General features: G+C 40.5%; 1 protein-coding gene across 4 annotated transcripts in view; it reads left to right on the forward strand.

Annotated features, from left to right (window-relative positions):
• Positions 1-20,195, forward strand: part of itsn1 (intersectin 1 (SH3 domain protein)) — a 225,592-nt gene that overhangs the window by 44,682 nt on the left and 160,715 nt on the right. For 3 of the 4 annotated variants that reach the window (XM_059968863.1, XM_059968860.1, XM_059968862.1), the window contains exons 2-3: positions 8,166-8,225; positions 8,809-8,901. In XM_059968863.1, coding sequence (XP_059824846.1) covers positions 8,198-8,225; positions 8,809-8,901 — 121 coding nt within the window. In that variant the 5' untranslated portion in view covers positions 8,166-8,197. Of the gene's footprint in view, positions 1-2,859; positions 2,974-8,165; positions 8,226-8,808; positions 8,902-20,195 lie in introns of all 4 variants that reach the window. The other variant, XM_059968861.1, reaches the window with a different exon arrangement.

The raw sequence follows: 20,195 nt of genomic DNA on the forward strand, positions 1-20,195 counted from the left end.
CTATGATAGAATGGTGAAGCAGACTCAAAAGACTTGAATGGTCTATTTCTGCTCCTGTGTCTTATATGGAACATACACAAAATGCTGGAGGAACTCAGCAGGCCAGACAGCATCTGTGGAGAGGAATAAACATGTGACATTTCAGGCTGAGACTCTTGGAAGGTAGTGGGGGGGGGGGGGGGGGGGGAAGAAACCAGAATAAGGATGTCAGGGGAGGGGAGGAGTACAATCTGGCAGGTGAGGGGGAAGGGGAGATGAATAAGAGGCTGGGAGGGGATATGTGTACAGTCGGCCCTCCTTAACCGCGGGGGATTAGTTCCGGGGTCCCCCGCAGATACCAAAAATATGGATATGGTCTTTAGGACCCAGCGGAACACCGGACCTTATTTAACCTGTTTCAGTGCGGTGGACTTTAGGAGCAGGTGCAGCTCTGAATCCGCAGTGTTTCTGTTCACAAAACTAATCACAATCACGATTGAAAATAAAGTGGAAGTAATAAAGTGATTGGAAAGAGGTGAAACACCATCAGTCATTGGAAAAGTGTTAGGCTACAGTTGGTCAATGATCGGAAAAATTTTAATGGAACATGTGAAAGGCCCTGCCCCAATGAAAGCTACAATTATTACTAAGTAATGCAGTGGTTTAATTATTGAAATACATACATTTCCTCAGTGTTTTATATGCATAGAAAGGTAAAATATATATATACTAAGACAAATGTTTGACTAACTGACGCTAAATAATACAGGATGTACCTGTTCCGACTTCAAATCCGACTTAAAGACGGACTCAGGAACGGAACTTGTTCATAACCCGGGGACTGTCTGTACTTTTAAATAATTTCTAGATTACTTATAGTACCTAATACAATGTAAATAGTTCTTATACTGTATTGTTTAGGGAATAATGACAAAAAATAGTCTGTACATGCTCAAATAACGAGTGCTGGAGAGAGAACTTCTGGGTTTTCCTGGTCCGCGGTTGGTTGAATCCGCGCAGGTGGAACCTGTGGACAAGGAGGGCTGACTGTAATTTGTAATCTCAAGACATTAAACTAACAATAGAAGGAAAGCAAAAACGTGAATCTTAGTTTGTTCTTTAATTTAGCGAGACACACAGGTATCATGAGTCGTGTCTTGATGTATGCAATCCACTATTTATACATAAATCCCATAATGAATTAAACAAAGAATGCTTAATCAACAACATATTTACAAGATTACTCAAATAATACTGAAATGTTAAATACACAACAATGTAGAAGAGGTAAAGGGCTGAAGAAGAAGGACTTTGATAAGAGAGGATAGTGGGCCATGAAAGTATGGGAAGGAGGAGATGCACCAGGGAAGGTGATTGGCAGGTGAGGAGAAGGAATAAGAAGTGAACAAGAATGGGAAATAGAAAAAGAGGGAAGGGGGAGGCGGGAGAAAATACCGGAAGTTAGGGATACTGATGTTCATGCCATCAAGTGTTGCTCCTCTAACCCGAATGTGGCCTCGTCATGGCAGTCAGGGAGGCCATGGACTGACATTGTCAGAATGAGAAGTCAAACTTCAATAGATGGCCACCAGGAAATGTGTATTTTGTGGCAGACAGAGTAGCAAAGATGCTTGAAGTTTCAGGCAGAGACTAATCTCTGCATGAAACTTTGATTGTATAGATCTGTACAATCTATAGATGCTGTATGAACTTTTGAGCTCCTCCAGGTGTGTGTGTCTGTCTGAAGATTTTCAGCATATGCAGAATTTCTTGTGTTTATGATATTTTTTAAATTTGTAAGCAGTTTATCTGGCATTTCCTTGACAAGTCAACATTGGAAGCATCACCAGATCAAAAGTATTATTTCTCCAGTATGAACCATATAATATATGGTAATGAATAACTGAGATGACCCAAGTCATTCATATCCTTTCAGCAGGATATATTTCCTCTTAGTATTACTGAAAATCTGTGGGAAACCAGATGTGTATACTTAAGCAGAAAAAGATCATATGGGGTCTGTTCAGCTATGTATTAAATCATCCTTAACCTGATTTTCTGGAATGCAGTAATGCTAACTGCTGTGATCATTTGTCTGGATAAACTATTCAAACATTATTGCAAGTGACAAAGATACCTTAAACACAACAGATTCTGTAGATGCTGGAAATCCAGAGCAGTGCACATAAAATGCTGAAGGAACTTGGCAGTAATGGAAGTAAATGAACAGTCAATGTTTAGGGCGGAGATCCTTCATCAGAAACCTCAGTCTAGGGTCTGGTCTGAAATGCCAACTGTTTATTCCTCTCCACAGACGCTGTTGGATGTAAGCTATCTTACATCCTTTGTTGTCCTCAGTCATGGGAAGTCATTATTGCGAAGATATCCTGCCCTGACTTAATTTTGTTACAGAAGCTTCAATTGGCTAAAGTAGTCTTTATTTTAACCATCAGTGGCTGCCATTTATTTATCCTGTAACTCTCTGTACCCTTTGTTTTAAATGTCATTACTGACAGGACTATGCAGGTTATGTCAAATGAAAAGTAGTATTGATCTGTGTAAGTTCAGTATTATGCTTTGCATATTCTAAGGTCACATTTTTGCCTTCTACTCTTATGCATTTGATTTTGGAAAGTTGTTCCCCCCCCCCCCCCCCCGAATGTTGAACTTTGCTTTATACTGTTGGCACAGACAATTAACTTCCAGCACATTAACCTAGTCTTGTCTTGCTTTTGTTTGCTACTTCTCTGCTAGACTTGCTACATGAATCTCATCACTCTACACTTGATTGAAACTTCTCCTTTCTCCAAAACTTGAGCTTGTCAGGAAATTTGCATCACACGCTATTTGACAATGTGAATAATACCTACTGTATTTCAGGACAAGATCAGACTGGTGCACAACTATGTCTACATTTGTTCAAGTTCAAGTTTATTATCATTCAACTATACATATGTATACAACTAAACAGAAGACTATTCCTTTGGGACCAAGGTGCAAAACGTAGTACATGTATCACAGTATATAAAATAATGTTAATATAGTAATATTAACATAAAAAATTTCTGATGTGCAAGTTTCTATAAAATGCATATATGATATAGAGTTAAATATACAGCATAAAATGCTACTGGTGCTGTCATAAGTAATGTGTACTGGGGGGAGGCAGGGTGTTCGGAAGTCTCAGCCTGGGTATGAAGCTGTTACCCAGCCTAACAGTTACGGAGCATTCATCAAAATGTTTTAATTAGCTTTATTTATGACTAGAAATCATGTTAAATTCCCTTTTGTAACCAAATGTGGAAAGATTCCAATTAAACAAGGATTCCTTCTTTCTGCCCCACCCCAACAACAAAATGGGTGAATTACACTTAGTTTTGTTCTGCTTTTTGTTACAGTGGTATACTATTGTTCGTCCTGTAATTAACTAAGGATCACTGCCAGAATGACTAATTTCAGTGCTTGTTTCCTTCACTGCCTTTTCTCTGAGCAGCTATCTGTTCCTGTCAACTTCTGCTCTTCTTTTTAATCAATCTTGTCACAGTTTCCTTATCAGTAATGGTATAATCCTGCAACTGAGTTTCCTGGGAATTCAGTTTCTGGAAGAGTAGTTGGTTTCTTGATGCAAGGAAAGTCTTCCAATTATCATCTATTTTCAGGCATGTGATACTATATCGTATTTTGTACTTGTTTTCAAAATTAATTTGACACTAATCTTATATGTACTCAGAAAAGCCTACTTGTCAAGTAAAATGTTAACACATTACTAATCTTTGTTTTCTTTGTTAACTAGTTTTTAAACAATTATATTTACTTTGTCATAAATTTAGAAAATCTAAGAGGGGGTTAAATAGTTGACATTTTGGGGCTGAGACTCTTCTTGGCCTGGAGTGTCAACTGTTTATTCCCCCTCATGGATGCTGTCTGACATGCTGAGTTCCTCCAGCATTTCATATGTGTTGCTCTGGACTGCTAGCATCTGCAGAAAATCTAACCTTTAATTCACAGTAGGTTTGTTATACTGAATCGCCCAGAAATTTTTTTCCCTCATTGACCCTGGCTAAGTGTTCTGTATAGTTATTTCAAAACGGTGTTCAATGCCAAGGTCATAAGCAAGACAGACTCTGAAAGGATAACAGATTTCCTTTCCTGAAGGTCATACATGGAAAATGTTTCATAATTATCATTGCTAATACCAGCTCCAGATTTTATTTAATTAATGGAGTTGAAATCCCCAGCTGTTGCAGATACTGCTGCTTCTAAATTAATTAACCCTGGCCTCTGAATGCTTCTCTAGTAATTTAGCCACTATCCCCATGTAAATCCACTAGTAATCTTTGCTCCAAACTCCCCCCCCCACCTTTTTATTCTTTCGTTACCTTTTATTATTGCAGATTCCCTCTATTATTCACATTTCTTCACCCAGTGCTATAAATTTGATCTTTGTATTAATCTATAAGATGTAGGAACAGAATTGGGTCTTTTAGCCCACTAAATCTACTCTACCATTCCATCATGGCTGATCCCAAACCCTTTCTCCTTCCTTCTCCCTGTAAACTTTGATGCCCTTTCTAATCAACTTGGCCTCTAACTGTCTGTGGCAATGATTTTCACAGATTCATCACCCTCTAAAGAAATTCCTCCTCATCTCTGTTCTGTATGGGTGACACTCTATTCTGAGACTGTGTCCTCTGATCTTATTGGAGTATAAAAGTTGCAACTTGCTATTTGCTAGAGAATGAAATCTTAGGAATGTAGAAGACAGTGGTGTGTTAATAAGAGGAAGCTAAGAGATGTAAATTATGTAGTCTGAGTTTGCTATTTGCTATGCATGTATCCAATTTAGTAGGAGAATGAAATCTTAAGAATGTAGAAGACAATGGTGGGTTAATGAGAGGTAGCTAAGAGATGTAGATTAGAACATGATTAAGTCAATGGGTAGAAACAATAGCGGCGGATGTACGTGTGGTACGCAACTATAGACCAATTGCATATGCTAATGCAACTAAACCAGGAGATTGCTATAAAACATGCTATGTCCAAGGATCAGTGGGCAATCAGCAACTAGCCTAATGACTGTCTCAGCTTTGATTTGCAAATTAAAGTTTAACGCTTCTTGAAGAATCTTCTGTGTCTCCTAGTCATTTGTGGGGCACGAGAAACCACGACAATCCTAGACTCACCCATTATAGGAAGCCCCTTCTCCATGTTCACTTTATCTCGGCCTTTCAATTTTTGAAAGGTTCCATCGTGATTGCCCTTCATTCTTCTACATTCCAGAGGATACAGGCCCAGAGCCATCAAACACTTCTCATACATTACTTTTTTCATTCCCAGTATCATTCTTGTGAACCTCTTCTGGTCTCTCTGCAATACCAGCACATCTTAATGTGCATGTAAAAGCCCAGGATTGCCACAGTTCATATATGTCCTGTTACCAAATTTACATTTTGACTCTTCAGGGTATATGCTCTTGACCTGAATCTAAATGTTGTGTGTGGTAATCGAAAGATTCAATGATCACAGTTCAGAAGAATTGATGATCTTCATATACAATGGAGGTTGTCACGTACAAGGATTGTTAATGATCTGTAAAATTTTTAAGAATGTCAAGAAGAACATAAACAAATGGATTGATAATGAGTGAATTTCAAGGATGGTTTAATCTTTGGATGAGCTAGCCGAGCATAAAATAAGAGAAATATTACTTTGCAGTAGTTCTCTTGATTTCAATATTATCAGCAGCAAAAATTTGCAAGTTAGTTTGCTTTACTGAGCTCAGGATATCAAAGGCCAATCACAAATAAGAGAAAATCTGCAGATTCTGAAAATCCAAGCAACACACACAGAATACAGGAGGAACTAAGCAGACCAAGTAGCATCTATGGAAGAGGGTACAGTCAACGTTTTGGGCCAAGACCCTTAGAACCACAAGGTGATGGGTGAAACTGGGGGTCGGGGGAAGTTGAGTAAAGAGCTGGTAATTTGATTGGTGACAGAGGTACAGTGGAGAAGGCCATGGACTGGCATGTCAGACTGGGAATGGGAAGTGGATTTAAAATGGGTGGCCACTGGGAGATGCGCTTTTCCTGGCAGATGGAGCATAGGTGCTCAGTGAAGCGGTCTCCCAATCCCCCAATCCCATTTTCCCACCTCTCCACCAGGGATAGTGTTCCTCTTGTCCTCACCTACCACCCTACTTCTGCATCCAGCACATAATCCTCTGTAAATTCCGCCTTCTCCAGTGGGATCCCACCACTATCCACCATACACATCTTTTCTCCCCCACCACACACACTTTCTGCTTTCGGCAGGGGATGCTCCCTGTATGACTCCTTGTCCATTCATCCCTGATCTCTTTCCTGGCACTTATTACCCTTATTCTTGCAAGTGGAACATATCCCACACCTGCCCCTACACCTCTGCCCTCACTACCATTCAGGGTCCTAAATAGTCCTTCCAGGTGAGGTGACCTGTGAGTCTGTTGGGGTTATATACTGTATCCGGAGCGTGCCTGGTATGGCCTCCTTTATATTGCAGATTAGGAGACTGCCAAGCACCTACACTCTGTATGCCAGGAAAAGCAGGATCTCCCAGTTGGCCACCCATTTTAATTCCACTCCCCATTCCCATAATGACATGTCCGTCTATGGCCTCCTCTACTGTCGCGATGAGGCCACACTTGGGTTGGAGGAGCGACCAACCTGAAGGTATGAACATCGATCTCTCAAACTTCTGGTAATGCCCCCTCTCATCATTCCTCATTCCCATTTCCCTCTCTCGACTTATCTCCTTCCTGCCCATCACCTCCCTCTGGTGCTGCTCCTCTTCTTTCTTCCATGGCCTTTTGTCCTCTCCTATCAAATTTGCCTTTCTCCAGCCCTGTATCTCTTTCACCAATTAACCTCCCAGCTTTTACATTAACCCTTTGCCCTTCCCGCCCAGTTTCACCTCTCTCTTTGTCATTTTTCCTCCCATTCCCCCACTTTTACTGTGACTCATCTTTTTTTCTAGTCCTGATGAAGGTCTTGACCCAAAACATCGACTGTACTCTTTTCTATAAACACTGCCTGGCCTGGTGAGTTTGTTGTGAAATAAGCAGCAATGAGTTCACTATGCATCTCCAATGACATTTAAGGCCTGAACAGTGGGCTGGCTGTTACAAATGTAATAATGAAGGCCTAGGTTAAGACAATGAACTGACCAATGGTTGCTTTGGTCATGAGGTCTACATGGGGAACTGTTAGGAATACTTAATTCCACGCTCATCAATGCCGTAAACTAGTATGGGTGAGGCTCAGGAGGGCACCAAAGCATTGGCTGAAGAGACAGAAAAGGACAACATTTGGCTGTGGCTGAGGAGGAAGGGCAGAAATTGGGGGCCGACTAACCCCGTTGGAAGCTTCGGTGGGTGGCAGGGAACCACCTCTGCACTGCTCTCCCACTAGATGTACCAGAGCTAAGGGAGCAAAGCATCAATGAGCAGTGGTCCCTGGCTGAATACCCTGCAGCTGACCTAAGGGCACTGTAGGAGCTGCAGCAGAAAGTAGTGCCAAATAGGAATCTGTAAATCTGTAAATCTCATTGACGGGCATCTCATGAATTTGAAAACAGAAATGATATTGTATCCACAAACGGTCCCTGCCTGTTTGATTGTGCCTATACCCAACCTTTCCAATACAGAACGGCACTTAAATCAGTCAAACTTTGGCTCGTTCCTCACTCTGGGCCAGATAGATATGCCTTTTAAAAAGTATTATGATTTTCATTTTGAATGCAGCCAAAATGTTGTCTCAATCATATAACTAGTGCTCTGTCTGCAGCCCAGTATTGATACTAGTCCACAACCATATTCAGAACATGCACAGCAACAGAAACCAGACATAACTTTTTGCAACCTATTCAGCTTTTGTGGTTGGAATTTAGGTGTTGAGTTTTAATTAAAGAAAACCACAAACCAATTAAGTCATTTTTATTAATTTCTGGCAAGCATGCAGAAACAAACATTGTATTTCACATGTGGTCTACTTGACAACTTGCAGTGGAGTGCAACAACAATTTACAGTGCACTATTAGCTTGATAGAATTTTGTGTGTGTTATTTCATTTTATCAGTAAAATGGAAACTGTTGTTTAACATTATCTTCAGACTCAGCCTGTCAACTAAAAGTTACTAATCTCTTGCAGGAATCTGCTAATGACTTGAAATAAAAGGAAGCATGGCTCAGTTTCCAACAGCTTTTGCGGGTAAGTGCTCTGTACAATACTGTTTATTAATTGCTCTTAGCTTAAATTTTACCTTCTGGGGATTTTGATGTTTAGATAGCCTCAAGCCTTCGATGTAGTAGGTGCAACAGGCAGAACAGTCATTTTCCTCCAGCTGTTACAGAAAGGTAAGATTAGAAGAAATAGACAGTAGTATTGTGCTTCTTTTAATATTAGATATCGCAGTTAAGCAGCCAGCTGTTGCTTCTGTAAGATTTAGGAAGTAAATTCCTTACCTCCTTCCCATTTTGAAAATCTGAAACAAATGACTTCAATGTTAGTATTTTACCCAAAGAAGCATAGCATTATAAAAATTGCTGCAATGTATGTAACCCCCTATTCCTACATGAAGGTGTTCTCATATGGTCTCTTGCTGAGAAAGAGCATCTGACAATAACACATTTTCATCACCCAGCCTGATGTGTTACTGATACGATGAGAAATACAATTTGAAATGCATTGCTTTATTCTAGAAGATTAAAAGAAAATGGAAGATGTTTAGGTGAAATAGCTCTTAGGAGTCCAATGGGATATTGTCTGAACTCCTTGTGTTCTTTTGAAACAGGGGGCCTGGATATCTGTGCCATTACAGTGGAAGAAAGAGCTAAGCATGACCAGCAGTTTCTTAGCATTAAACCAACTGGTGGAATGATTACTGGTGAGAACAAACTAAACATATTTAAATATTGCTGGATGAAAGATGATGAATTTCTTCCCTTTCTTTCTGATTATTTCTTCCTCAACAATTTAAACTCTGCTTTTGCTACTTGTACAAGTGTTCTTAAATTGAGAAATACCTAAATCAGTGGTTCCCAACTTTTTAATGCCCTGAACTAATACCGTTTTAGCAATGTGTCTGTGGACACTAAGTTGGGAACGCATGGCCTAAATAAGTTTTGCAAAGGAGAGTTTGGCCTTAGGCAAGTGCTTGGTGAGGTATGACTGAAGGCATGTTTAAGGAATTATTGAAAGCTCAAATGTGGTTTTAGTACAGAGTACAGAATATATGTGATGCCCTGACTTAAAAGATTTTGCCAATATAGTTTAAAGGATTAGAATAAGCAGAGGTCAAAATAGTAGGAAGTGTCTATTCCAGGGATGGGCAAACTTTTTGACTTGAGGGCCACAAAGGGTTCTAAAATTTGACAGGGGGTCCGGACCAGGAGCAGATGGACGGAGTGTTTTGGTAATACACCTCATAAGAGAAAATAAAATATCATGGGATATGTAGAAAACATGTGCTTTAATTTCAATTGAAAATGAACAAATGCATTACAACAAAATATCTGTCTTTGAAGTCCCATGGTATTTAGCTATTTATTGAAATGACTTTTAAAACACTGAAAATTAAATGAATAAAATACAGCTTTTTTTAATAGTAACAGTTATTATTTTAAAGCACTGAAAATTCTGTTATCCTTCAAGATATTATCATCATCACTCTCCTCCTGACTGTCTTTATTTCAAAAACAGTAGGAGATGCAGGTCTACTTGTCCTGCTCCTTCTTATTCAATTGTCCCATGTGCCAAAACTCAACAACGACCCGCACAATGACAGAACAGTGAGAGCGCTCCAGTATGCGGAGCTCTGTGCTCGCAAATCCCCGCAAGCTATCTCCCTTAGCCGGAACGCTGGCTAATCGTGAGCCGGTTCGGATGTGCCAGGAAATGGGTCGCCACAAGGTCACAAAGTAAAGCGCAAATGTGGAGTAATACGCTGCACCTCAACAAAGGTCAATGTATATAGAGTGCGTCATCTATTGGGAAAACGCCAGAATTGCGGGGAAAAAGCGTTAACAAGGTTTATTAATGTAATTTCATCAAGTTCTGCGGGCCGGATTAAAAAGCTTAACGGGCCGCATATGGCTCGCGGGCCGTAGTTTGCCCATGCCTGGTCTATTCAGTTGCTTTTGTTATATGGAAATTTCACTGGTTTGGATTTATGACTGGTATGAGAATTTTCAAGTTAAAGGCATATACCAGTAATGTGACAATACGCACAAACTCTTTTTATGGGTATCTGTTATGATGGACGTTTCAATGACAAACTCTGCCACCTTCTTCAGAGATGATGCTTGGGCATGTCTAGTCCGGTGGTATTTTTAACACTGTAGTCCCTCCTGATTGGTCAGTCCTCATCCAATCAGATTTCCACTCCCCCACCTTGTTTACAATTGAATTCTAGGTCTTATCTAAAGAGAATCCTTCATCTTTGTTAAAATTCTTTTCCTCTGGTTTTATTTCAATGGTGTCCTTTACCAGATCGTGCAGCACAGTAGTTTTGTCCCATCAAAGTCAATCCTATGGCCATTGCAATGCAGTGTTCTGCTACCACAGATTTCTCCATGTAACCCAAACGAAAACACCTCCTGTGCTTCTGGATGCGAGTTTCCACTGTGCATCCTGTCTGTCTGATATACGCTGCTCCGTATTCATCCTGTTTGTCTGATATATGCTGTTCCACAGTCACAGGGAATCCTGTAAACACCAGCTGACCAGATCATCTTTGGCCAGCATAACCTGTGAATTGAGCTTCATTACAAGTTTGTGGATGGTGTTAATTTGGTATTTCTTTGGGATCCTGACGATCCTTCCAGAAACCGTGCAAGTATAGGGAAGATAGCCAGTAGCAACTGGTTTCTCCTTGTTGTTAGGTTTCCTGGTTTCTCTGTTGGCCCTTTTAAGGGCTGGATTGATTTCCTTCACCTTGTAGCCATTCTGTAAGAATGTTGCGCATAATCATCTTATTTCCTTGGGGAGACTCTCTGGGTCCAAAACAGTTTTTGCACGGTTACTCAAAGTAGAAAGAACATTTGGGAGGCATGACGGTGTCTGTTATTCTTGAGGTACAAGTCCACAGGAGTGGGTTTCCAATAGATGCTATGTAAGAGGATTCCATTTTCTTTCATATTAGAATATCCAGGAATGGGAGGCAATCATTCTTCTCCATCATTGAATACAGATTCTGGATGATCCCACCTACAGAGTTCTAAAGCAGGATCTCACAGATTCAATTGTTAGGATGACCTCCGCTTTAGTGAAGAAATCTGGACTGCCAGCAGATATAGGCAAGACACCTCGGCCTCGGGTAATATTGCCACCAAAACTTTTATCGGCTTCCTGACATACGTAAGGAGGGTTCCCCCTGAGACCTATCATCTGTAGGATAGATTCTCTGACTTACTACCTAGCTAAGTATTTAATGACCATGCTTCCTCAGTCTTTTGGTGGCTATGAGCATCACATCACGAATTCAACCAACTGTTGAACCTGGAGGTTTCAATCTGGTGTCTCTGTTCACAAGAATTCCCATTGAGGACAGCTTGGACCTCCTGCAGTCAAGGTTTGATAACCGTTGACCTTTTTGAACACATTCTTACATTAAAGTACTTCCTCTATAAGGGGAACTACTATGAACAAACGTATGGAGAGGCCATGTGATCGCCTTTGTCGTTGGCCATTGCTGATTTCTAAATGGAGGACTTGAAGGAGAGGGCTGTGACTTCATCACCATTAGGCTCCAAATGTTTCAGGTGCATTGATAATGCCTTCATAGTATGCCCTGATGGACTCCAGGCACCCCATGACCATTTGAATGAAAGCCTTAGCTCTGGACATTCTAATATGATGGTGGCCTTGTATATGGCGTCTATTGGAAACCCACTTGTGCGGACTTGTATCTCAATGATAACAGCCACCTCTCAACTTATGGCAGTTCTTCCTACTTTGATTAACTGTGTGAAAGCTATTTTGGACCCAGAGAGTCTCCCCGAAGAAGTAAGATGATTATGTGTGATGTTCCTACGGAAAGGCTACAAGGTAAAGGGAATCAAACTGGCCATTAAAAAGACTGATAGAAAGACCAGGAAATCCAATAACAAGGAGGAACTAGTTACTATCACCTGTCTTCCCTATATTTGCATGGTTTCTGGAAGGATTCATCCTCCTCGTCGTGGTATCCTTGAAGGACGAGGATGATGGTCTTCGTTCCGCTGATCTATCGCAGAGCGAAGATGCCTGTGCATGTATTTGTTTAACGTGTACTTGATGTTGCACTCCAAGAAGCACAAGATACTTCACAAATCAACCAACTGATTCCAGTGGCATGGAAACCACGACGATTGGAGCTGATGGATTTGTTGCAGCCTTCATCTGCCTTCACAGCCATTGAGTTTGAAGTAACTTCATTCGCCTGTTCCACCATTGAGCTCTTGGTTGGATTGTTCTTTGTCAGGGACCTGACCCTCGACCTTACTGCCGTGGGTGACCCTACCAGGAGTATAGCTCCAGACGGCATCGCTGTTGGGATCTCAGGATCACACAAGCTTCTCCACCACGACAAGGTGACAAACCAGGAAGAAGTCTGGAAGGATTACCAGGATCCTGAAAAAATACCAGACTAATACCATCCAGAAACCCATAAGAAGCTGAAGTAACAGCTTATGAGTCAGAGATGACCTGGGACTCGGGTCATCTTTAACCTGCATCAAGGAGCACAGAAGGTGTATCTGTTTGAGTTACCCTGAGAAATCAATGGTAGCAGAACATTACATTCACAATGGCCATAGGATTGACTTTGGCACTAAACTACTGTGTCACGCCAATAGCTTTTGGGATCACTTAGTAAGGGAAGCCATTGAAATACAACTGGAGGAAAAGAATTTTAATAAAGACGAAAGGTCTTGCTTTAAGTAAGAACTAGAATTCAATTGTAATCAAGATGAGAGAGCAAAACATGATTGAATGAGGGCTAACCAATCAGGAGGGACAGCAGCTCTCTTTATCTGCAGGGGATTGGTTCAGAGATCCCCCCCGCGGATACCAAAAAACGTGGATGCTCAAGTCCGTTATTTAACCTGGCTCAGTGTGGTGGTCTTCAGGACCCAGCGGAACCCCGGACTTTATTTAACATGCTCAGTGCAGTGGACGGCAGGACCTGGCGGTGCAGCTCTGAATCCGCAGTGTTTCTGTTCATGAAAATAATCACGATCACAATTGAAAATAAGGTGGAAGTAATAAAGCAATTGGAAAGAGGTGAAACGCCATCGGTCATTGGAAAAGTGTTAGGCTACAGTCGGTGAACAATCGGAACAATTTTAATGGAGCATGTGAAAGGCCCTGCCCAGATGAAAGCTACAGTTATTACTAAGTAATGCAGTGTTTTAATTATTAGAATACGTATGTTTCTTAAGTGTTTTATATGCATAGAAAGGTAAAATATGTACTATATACTAAGAAAAATGTTTGACTAACTGACGTTAAATTATACCAGATGTACTTGTTCAGACTTCAAATCTGACTTAAAGACGGACTCAGGAACGGAACTCGTTCATAACCCGGGGATTGCCTGTACTTTTAAGTCATTTCTAGATTACTTATAATACCTAATGCAATGTAACTGCTATGTAAATAGTTGTTATACTGTATTGTTTAAGGAATAATGACAAGGAAAAATAGTCTGTACCTGCTCAAATAGTGAGTGCTGGAGAGAGAACTTGTGGGTTTTCCCAATCTGCGATTGGTTGAATCCGTGCATGCGGAATCCGTGGATAAGGAGGGCCGCCTATACCACCAGACTAGTCCTGCCCAGGCATCAAGTACCCAGTTGGAAGCCCAAGAAGAGTTTATTCATCATATACACTGGGAAAGCACTCTATCCTTTTTCAATATGAAAATAGTTTTGGTATGTTAAACAGGATTTTATTTGGGATTCTGACATGGTAGGCAATATTTGCTGATGAATTTGTATTTTTGTTTTTCTGGGTTTTAAGTGCTGGTGCAGTTTGAAGGTTGGCTGAAGCCTTTTAGCTTTTATTTCAGGTTCAACTGGGCTGCGTGAGGAAAATGGTGGGTAAGTGTTCCAAATTCAATCTAGGACCTGGAGATGACTTTAAAATTTTGGGTAAAAGGTATAGTTGTGATGTGAGGTGAAAAAGTTATAGGTTGTATTTGGAGTTTGCTTTTAACGTGTATTTTTTATATTTTGGGATGTTTGTGCCATTGGGGGAAAAACAATACCCATCCCTAATTCTTTAAAGTAGTGGTAAGCCATGTAGAGTCGCTGCATTGCTTCTGAATGGGTTTCAGGATTTGCATTTGGCAATTTTGAAAGAATATGCTCCCACGTATTTTCTTCCCTGAGGCAAGCAGTAGAGGTGGAAGGTTTGCTCTAGATTTCTATGCCGACATTGTCTCCAGTAGAGGTTGTGAGAGATGAAACCTGCATGCAAGCCTGGAGTTTGGATCCTGTCATCAGCTTTATTGGGGGCTGATACCCTCAATCAAATTGCAAAAGTCAGTGGGAGCCTGGAATTTGAAGCCCGATGGCTGAAGCCTGAATGGGCGTTAGAGGGCTGTCCATGTGTAGTGGTTGGTGTGTGGGAGGGGGGAAAGGGACTTGTTTTGCTGCTTGTTGAGTTACGTTTTGTTGCATTCTGTGTTGTTCTGCTGAGCATTGTGGGCCTGCTGTGTTGGCGCTGGAATGTGTGGCAACACTTGCGGGCTGCCCTCGGCACATCCTTGGGATGTGTTGGTTGTTAATGCAAACAGTGTATTTCGCTGTGCGTTTTGATGTACATGTGAAAAATAAATCTGAATTGGGGTTTAGAGGGTGTTTTCAGAAGAGTGTTGGTGAGTAATAGCATTTCCTTCCTTTGGTGGAACACAGTGCAGGCAGGTGAATGTTGTGCTTCTGTGTTATAACAAGTCAGTGAAGACCTTATTAGAACATATGTTTAAGGTCCTTGAAGTACAAATTTCCTGAAAAATGCATGATTTTGAAAAACTCTTGGTTTGTATCATTGTCTTGTACCATAACAAAAGAAATGGGGATGAGTTTGCATGTAGTATAGTTGACTTCCAGCAGCATAGTTAAGAAATGAGTCTTAGTGGTATCAGTCATGTTGAGTTAACATGAGCAATAAAGTGGAGAAGATAGAATTCTATGGTGTTCAAAATGAAAAGCACTCTTGTAAAAGGAGTTTGAAAATTATTACCAACTTTACCTTTTTAGTGCCAAACAAATTAATTAGGTTTTTAGTTCTGCTGTATTTTCATCTTGATTTAATTAATTACCTCCCCACGCTGGATTTGGCTTCTTTTCAAAATGGACAAAACAACTAGAATCAAAGGCCGACTTTTCACTAAAATAACAACCATTGTAATTTCACACAAGTTTGTCAATGGCTTCCTTTCATCAGATTCTTGCTTTCTTTCCAGCTTGCTGAAAACTGCACTGTGTTGATGACTACTAAAATGTCACATGCAAGTTGATGCCATCTTAACCTCGAGTTTGCTTTTATTTGCTGTAAGCACGGCACTTAAAGCTCAAGTGTTGCAGAGCTCTTCAATTTAAGATTTATTTTTTATGTAATTGGTGTAATCCCAGAATCTGCATAAGATGTATTCAATCAATTTCAAACAAAATTACAACTACAAATAGTAACTACTTTGAGGCAATTTGTTCCTTGGTCTTCAATTCTGGCAACATCATTGTTTAACTTGCTGTCTTTGTTCCTTGTCAGTCTATGTAAAAGTATGTTCAGTGTCATCACATAGAATAACAATCAAATGTACAAAATTCTACATGTTAATAACAATCTAATTTCCTATGAAGACATAAAATGAATTTTTTTACAATTTTTCTATTGCTTGATATTGGTTCATTTATTCGTAATTTTTAACATAGAGCAGTGCAGTATAGTCCCTTCAGCTCACAATGTTATAAAGTCATAGAGAAGTACAGTAAATAGAAGGACCTTTAGGCCCATCTAGACCATGCCAAAACTATTTAAACTGCCTCTTCCCATCTACCTGCACTCGGACCATAGCAGTCTATACCCCTACTATCCATGTACCTATCCACACTTCTCTTAAATATTGAAACCAAGCTTGCACGCACCACTTGTGCTGACAGCTCATTCCATGCTCTCGTAGCCCTCTGAGTGAGGACATTTTCCCTCACGTTCCCCTTAAACTTCTCACCTGTCAGCCTTAACCCATGACCTCAGGTTGTCGTCTTACCCAACCTCAGTGGAAAAAGCCAGCTTGCATTTACCCTATGTATACCCCTTATAATTTTGTATACCTCTATCAAATCTCCTCTCAATCTTCTATGTTCTGAAGAATACAGCCCTAACCTATCAATCTTTCCCAGTAACTCAGGTCTCTTGTAAATCTTTACACCACTGTCTTGTATTCCTCAGATACCTTTGTTCTACTGCACTCCTTAGTACTATTCACTGTGTAAGACCTAACCTGGTTTGTCCTACCACAGTGCAAAACCTCGCACTTGTCTGCATTAAATTACATCTGCCATTTTTTTTCAGCCAATTTTTCCAGCTGATGCAGATCCCTCTGCAAGCCATGATAGCCTTCCTCACTGTCTGCTACACCACCAATCTTGGTGTCATCTGCAAATTTGCTGAACCAATTAACCACATTATCATCAGCTATAGATGGGGAAAAAACAAAGCACCCAGCACCGCACACTAGTCACAGGCCTCCAGTTAGAGAGGCAACCACTATTGGAATATAAAGTTGTATTGTTTGCTGTGTAACCAAAACTATGTAGTCAGCTTTGTATTTGCTATGTATGAATCCAATTTAGTAGGAGAATGAAATCTCTGTTTTGTCTCTGTACTATTGAACACATCAATAACTTAAGAATGTAGCCAAATAAGAAGATAATGGTGTGTTAATGACAGGCTAGCTAAGACAGGGGTGGGCAAACTTTTTGACTTGTGGGCCACAAAGGGTTCTAAAATTTGACAGGGGGACCAGACCAGGAGCAGATGGATGGAGAGTTTTGGTAATACACCTCATAAGAGAAAATAAAATATCATGGGATATGTAGAAAACATGTGCTTTAATTTCAATTGAAAATGAACAAATGCATTACAACAAAATAACTGTCTTTGAAGTCCCCTGATATTTAGCTATTTATTGAAATGACTTTTAAAACACTGAAAATTAAATGAATAAAATACAGCTTTTTTAATAGTAACAGTTATTATTTTAAAGCACTGAAAATTCTGTTATCCTTCAAGATATTATCATCATCAATCTCCTTCTGACTGTCTTTATTTCAAAAAACTGTAGGAGATGCAGGTCTACTTGTCCTGCTCCTTCTTATTCAATTGTCCCCTGTGCCAAAACTCAACATTGACCAGCACAAGGACAGAACAGTGACAGCGCGCCAGTATGCGGAGCACGTTATTTGATCTGGAGCGCATTTTTTATTTTGAGAACGTACTTACATGCATCTGCGCACTACTCATGTCCATCACTTAACAGAAATGACATGTAACATGTAAGGCTCATTGAAAAAAAATTTTAAAATGCATTTTTTACATAACACAACGAAGAAACTTATTTTTAATTTCAGTGGGAACAGTGTTGTTAGTCTCCCTTTTTAGCCAGCGCATCAAAGTCTGGATTTAGTTTTGTTGTGGCGATTCTCAGGATGGATCTGAGGTGTTGGTCAGTTAACTTGGATCTGTGGCTGGCTTTGTTGATGTTCATGACGCTGAACGCCTGTTCACACAAATAGGTCGAGCCGAACAAAGAGTAAAGCGCAAATGTGGAGTAATACGCTGCACCTCAACAAAGGTCAATGTATATAGAGTGCGTCATCTATTGGGAACATGCCAGAATTGCGGGGAAAAAACGTTAACAAGGTTTATTAATATAATTTCATTAAGTTCTGCGGGCCGGATTAAAAAGCTTAACGGGCCACATATGGCCCCCAGGCCGTAGTTTGCCCATGCCTGAGCTAAGAGATAACTGTGGCCAGGGATGAGGTAACACGTGGCCCAAAAAGTAGATTAGAACATGATTAAGTTAGTGGGTAAAAACAATAAAAACAATAGGAGCTGATGTACTGGTGATACACAACTGTAGACCAATTAGATATGCTAATCCAACTAAACCAGGAGATTGCTGTAAAAAATGCTATGCACAAGGATCGGTGGGCAATCAGCGACTAGCTCACTGTCTCAGCTTTGATTTGCAAATTAAAGTTTAACATTTCTTGAAGAATCTTCTGCGTCTCCTGGTCGTTTGTGGGGCACAAGAAACCACGACAAAACCACCTACTACCATTCTCTGGTAAAGCCAATATCTAATCTAATTTACAACTTCATCATCCTGAATGCTGACTGACTGGACCTTCATGACCAGCCTCTCATGCAGGACCTTGTCAATTGTTGTCCATGTAGACAACATCCACTGCCTTCCTTTCATCCGCTTTCCTGGTAATTCCCTTGAAAAACTCTAAGATTAGTTAGACACAACCTACCATGCATGAAGCCATGCTGTCTATCCTTAATCCGTCTATGTCTGTCCAAATATTTAGATATCTGGTCCCTCAGAATACCTCGTAGTAACTTTCCCACAACTGATGTCAGACTCACAGGCCTATAATTCCCTGGTTTATGGTAGAAACTTTCTTTTCAAACAGCAGAGCAGCATTGGCTATCCTCCAATCCACTGGTACCTCCCCTGTTGCTAAGGATAAAATAAATGTCTCTGCTAGGACCCCAGCAACTTCTGCACCTGTCTCCTGTAGGGTCCGAGGGAACGTCTTGTCAGGCCCTGGGGATTTATGCACCCTGATTTGTCTCGGAGTAGCAAACACCTCCTTCTCTGTAATCTGTACAGGATCCATGAAGTTGATGCCACTTTGCCACTTTTGTAGACACCTTATCCATTTCCTGAGTAAATATAGAAGCAAAATACTTGTTTAAGATCTCCCCCAACTGTTTTGGCTCCACTGTTATTATTCTAGTCTTCCAGGGGACCAATTTTGTCTCTTGCAATTCTTTTGCTCTTAATGTATCTGTAGGATCTCTTAGGATTCTCCTTCACATTGTTTGCTAGGGCAACTTCATGCTGCCTTATAGACTTACTGATTTCTTAACTGTCCTTTTGTACTTCTTGTACTCCATAAGTACCTCATTTGTCCCTGCTTGCAGATACTTGCTATGTACCTCCTTTTCTCTCTCTCTTAACCAGGGCCTCAATATCTCTTGTAAACTCCCTACATTTGTTACATTTCTTGTCCTTGTATTCTGATGGCCACATAAAACTTTGTACTGTCAACATTTTGTTTTCGAAGACCTTCCACTTACAAGGTACACCGTTACCAGAAAACAGCCTATCCCAATCCACACTTGCCAGGTCATTTCTGACACCACGATAAATGGTCTTTCTCCAACTTAGAATCTTAACCCGCAGACCACACCAATCTTTTTGAATATTTACTTTGAAGCTAACATTGTGCTGACCTTTTACCATACGCAAAGATCAATGTAATGCTTCCCTCCAATGTTGCCCTCCATTTTTCTTTCATCCATGGGCCTATCCAATTCTCTTAAATGTCACTGATTTATTTGCCTCTACCATCACCCCTGGCAGCACATTTCAAGCACACACCACTCGTGTAAAAAGAAAATATTAAAAAATCTTCCTTTGACATCCCCCACCCCGACTCTTTCCTCCAGTCACCTTAAAATTATGCCCTCTTGTATTGGGCATGTCCACCACGGAAAACGTCTCTGGCTGTGCACTCTAATTACGCCTCTTATCATCTGGTACACCTTTATCAAGTCACCTCTTGTACTCCTCCACTCCAAAGAGAAAAGCCCTAGCTCACTCAACCTTTCCTTATGACATGCTGTCTATTATAGGCCGCATCTGGTAAATCTCCTCTGCACCCTCTCTAAAGCTTTATTTGAAATTTTTTGTACAGAGATTTCAGCTTGGGTTTACAGTTAATGTTTTTGGTTAATTGTCATGCCTATAGTCCTTAAAAGAAAAGATTTAAAGATATCAGTGGAATCATGCTCCAATATTGGTGTTAGCCCAGTTGGTCCTTTATAAGAATTGCGATGACTTTTAGATATTTCTTTCTCCTTTGTCAGATCTAAAAGTGGATTTCTTTTCTTTCTGGCT

This window comes from Hypanus sabinus, chromosome 4, assembly GCF_030144855.1.
Source record: "Hypanus sabinus isolate sHypSab1 chromosome 4, sHypSab1.hap1, whole genome shotgun sequence".
NCBI classification, from domain to species: Eukaryota; Metazoa; Chordata; class Chondrichthyes; order Myliobatiformes; family Dasyatidae; genus Hypanus; species Hypanus sabinus.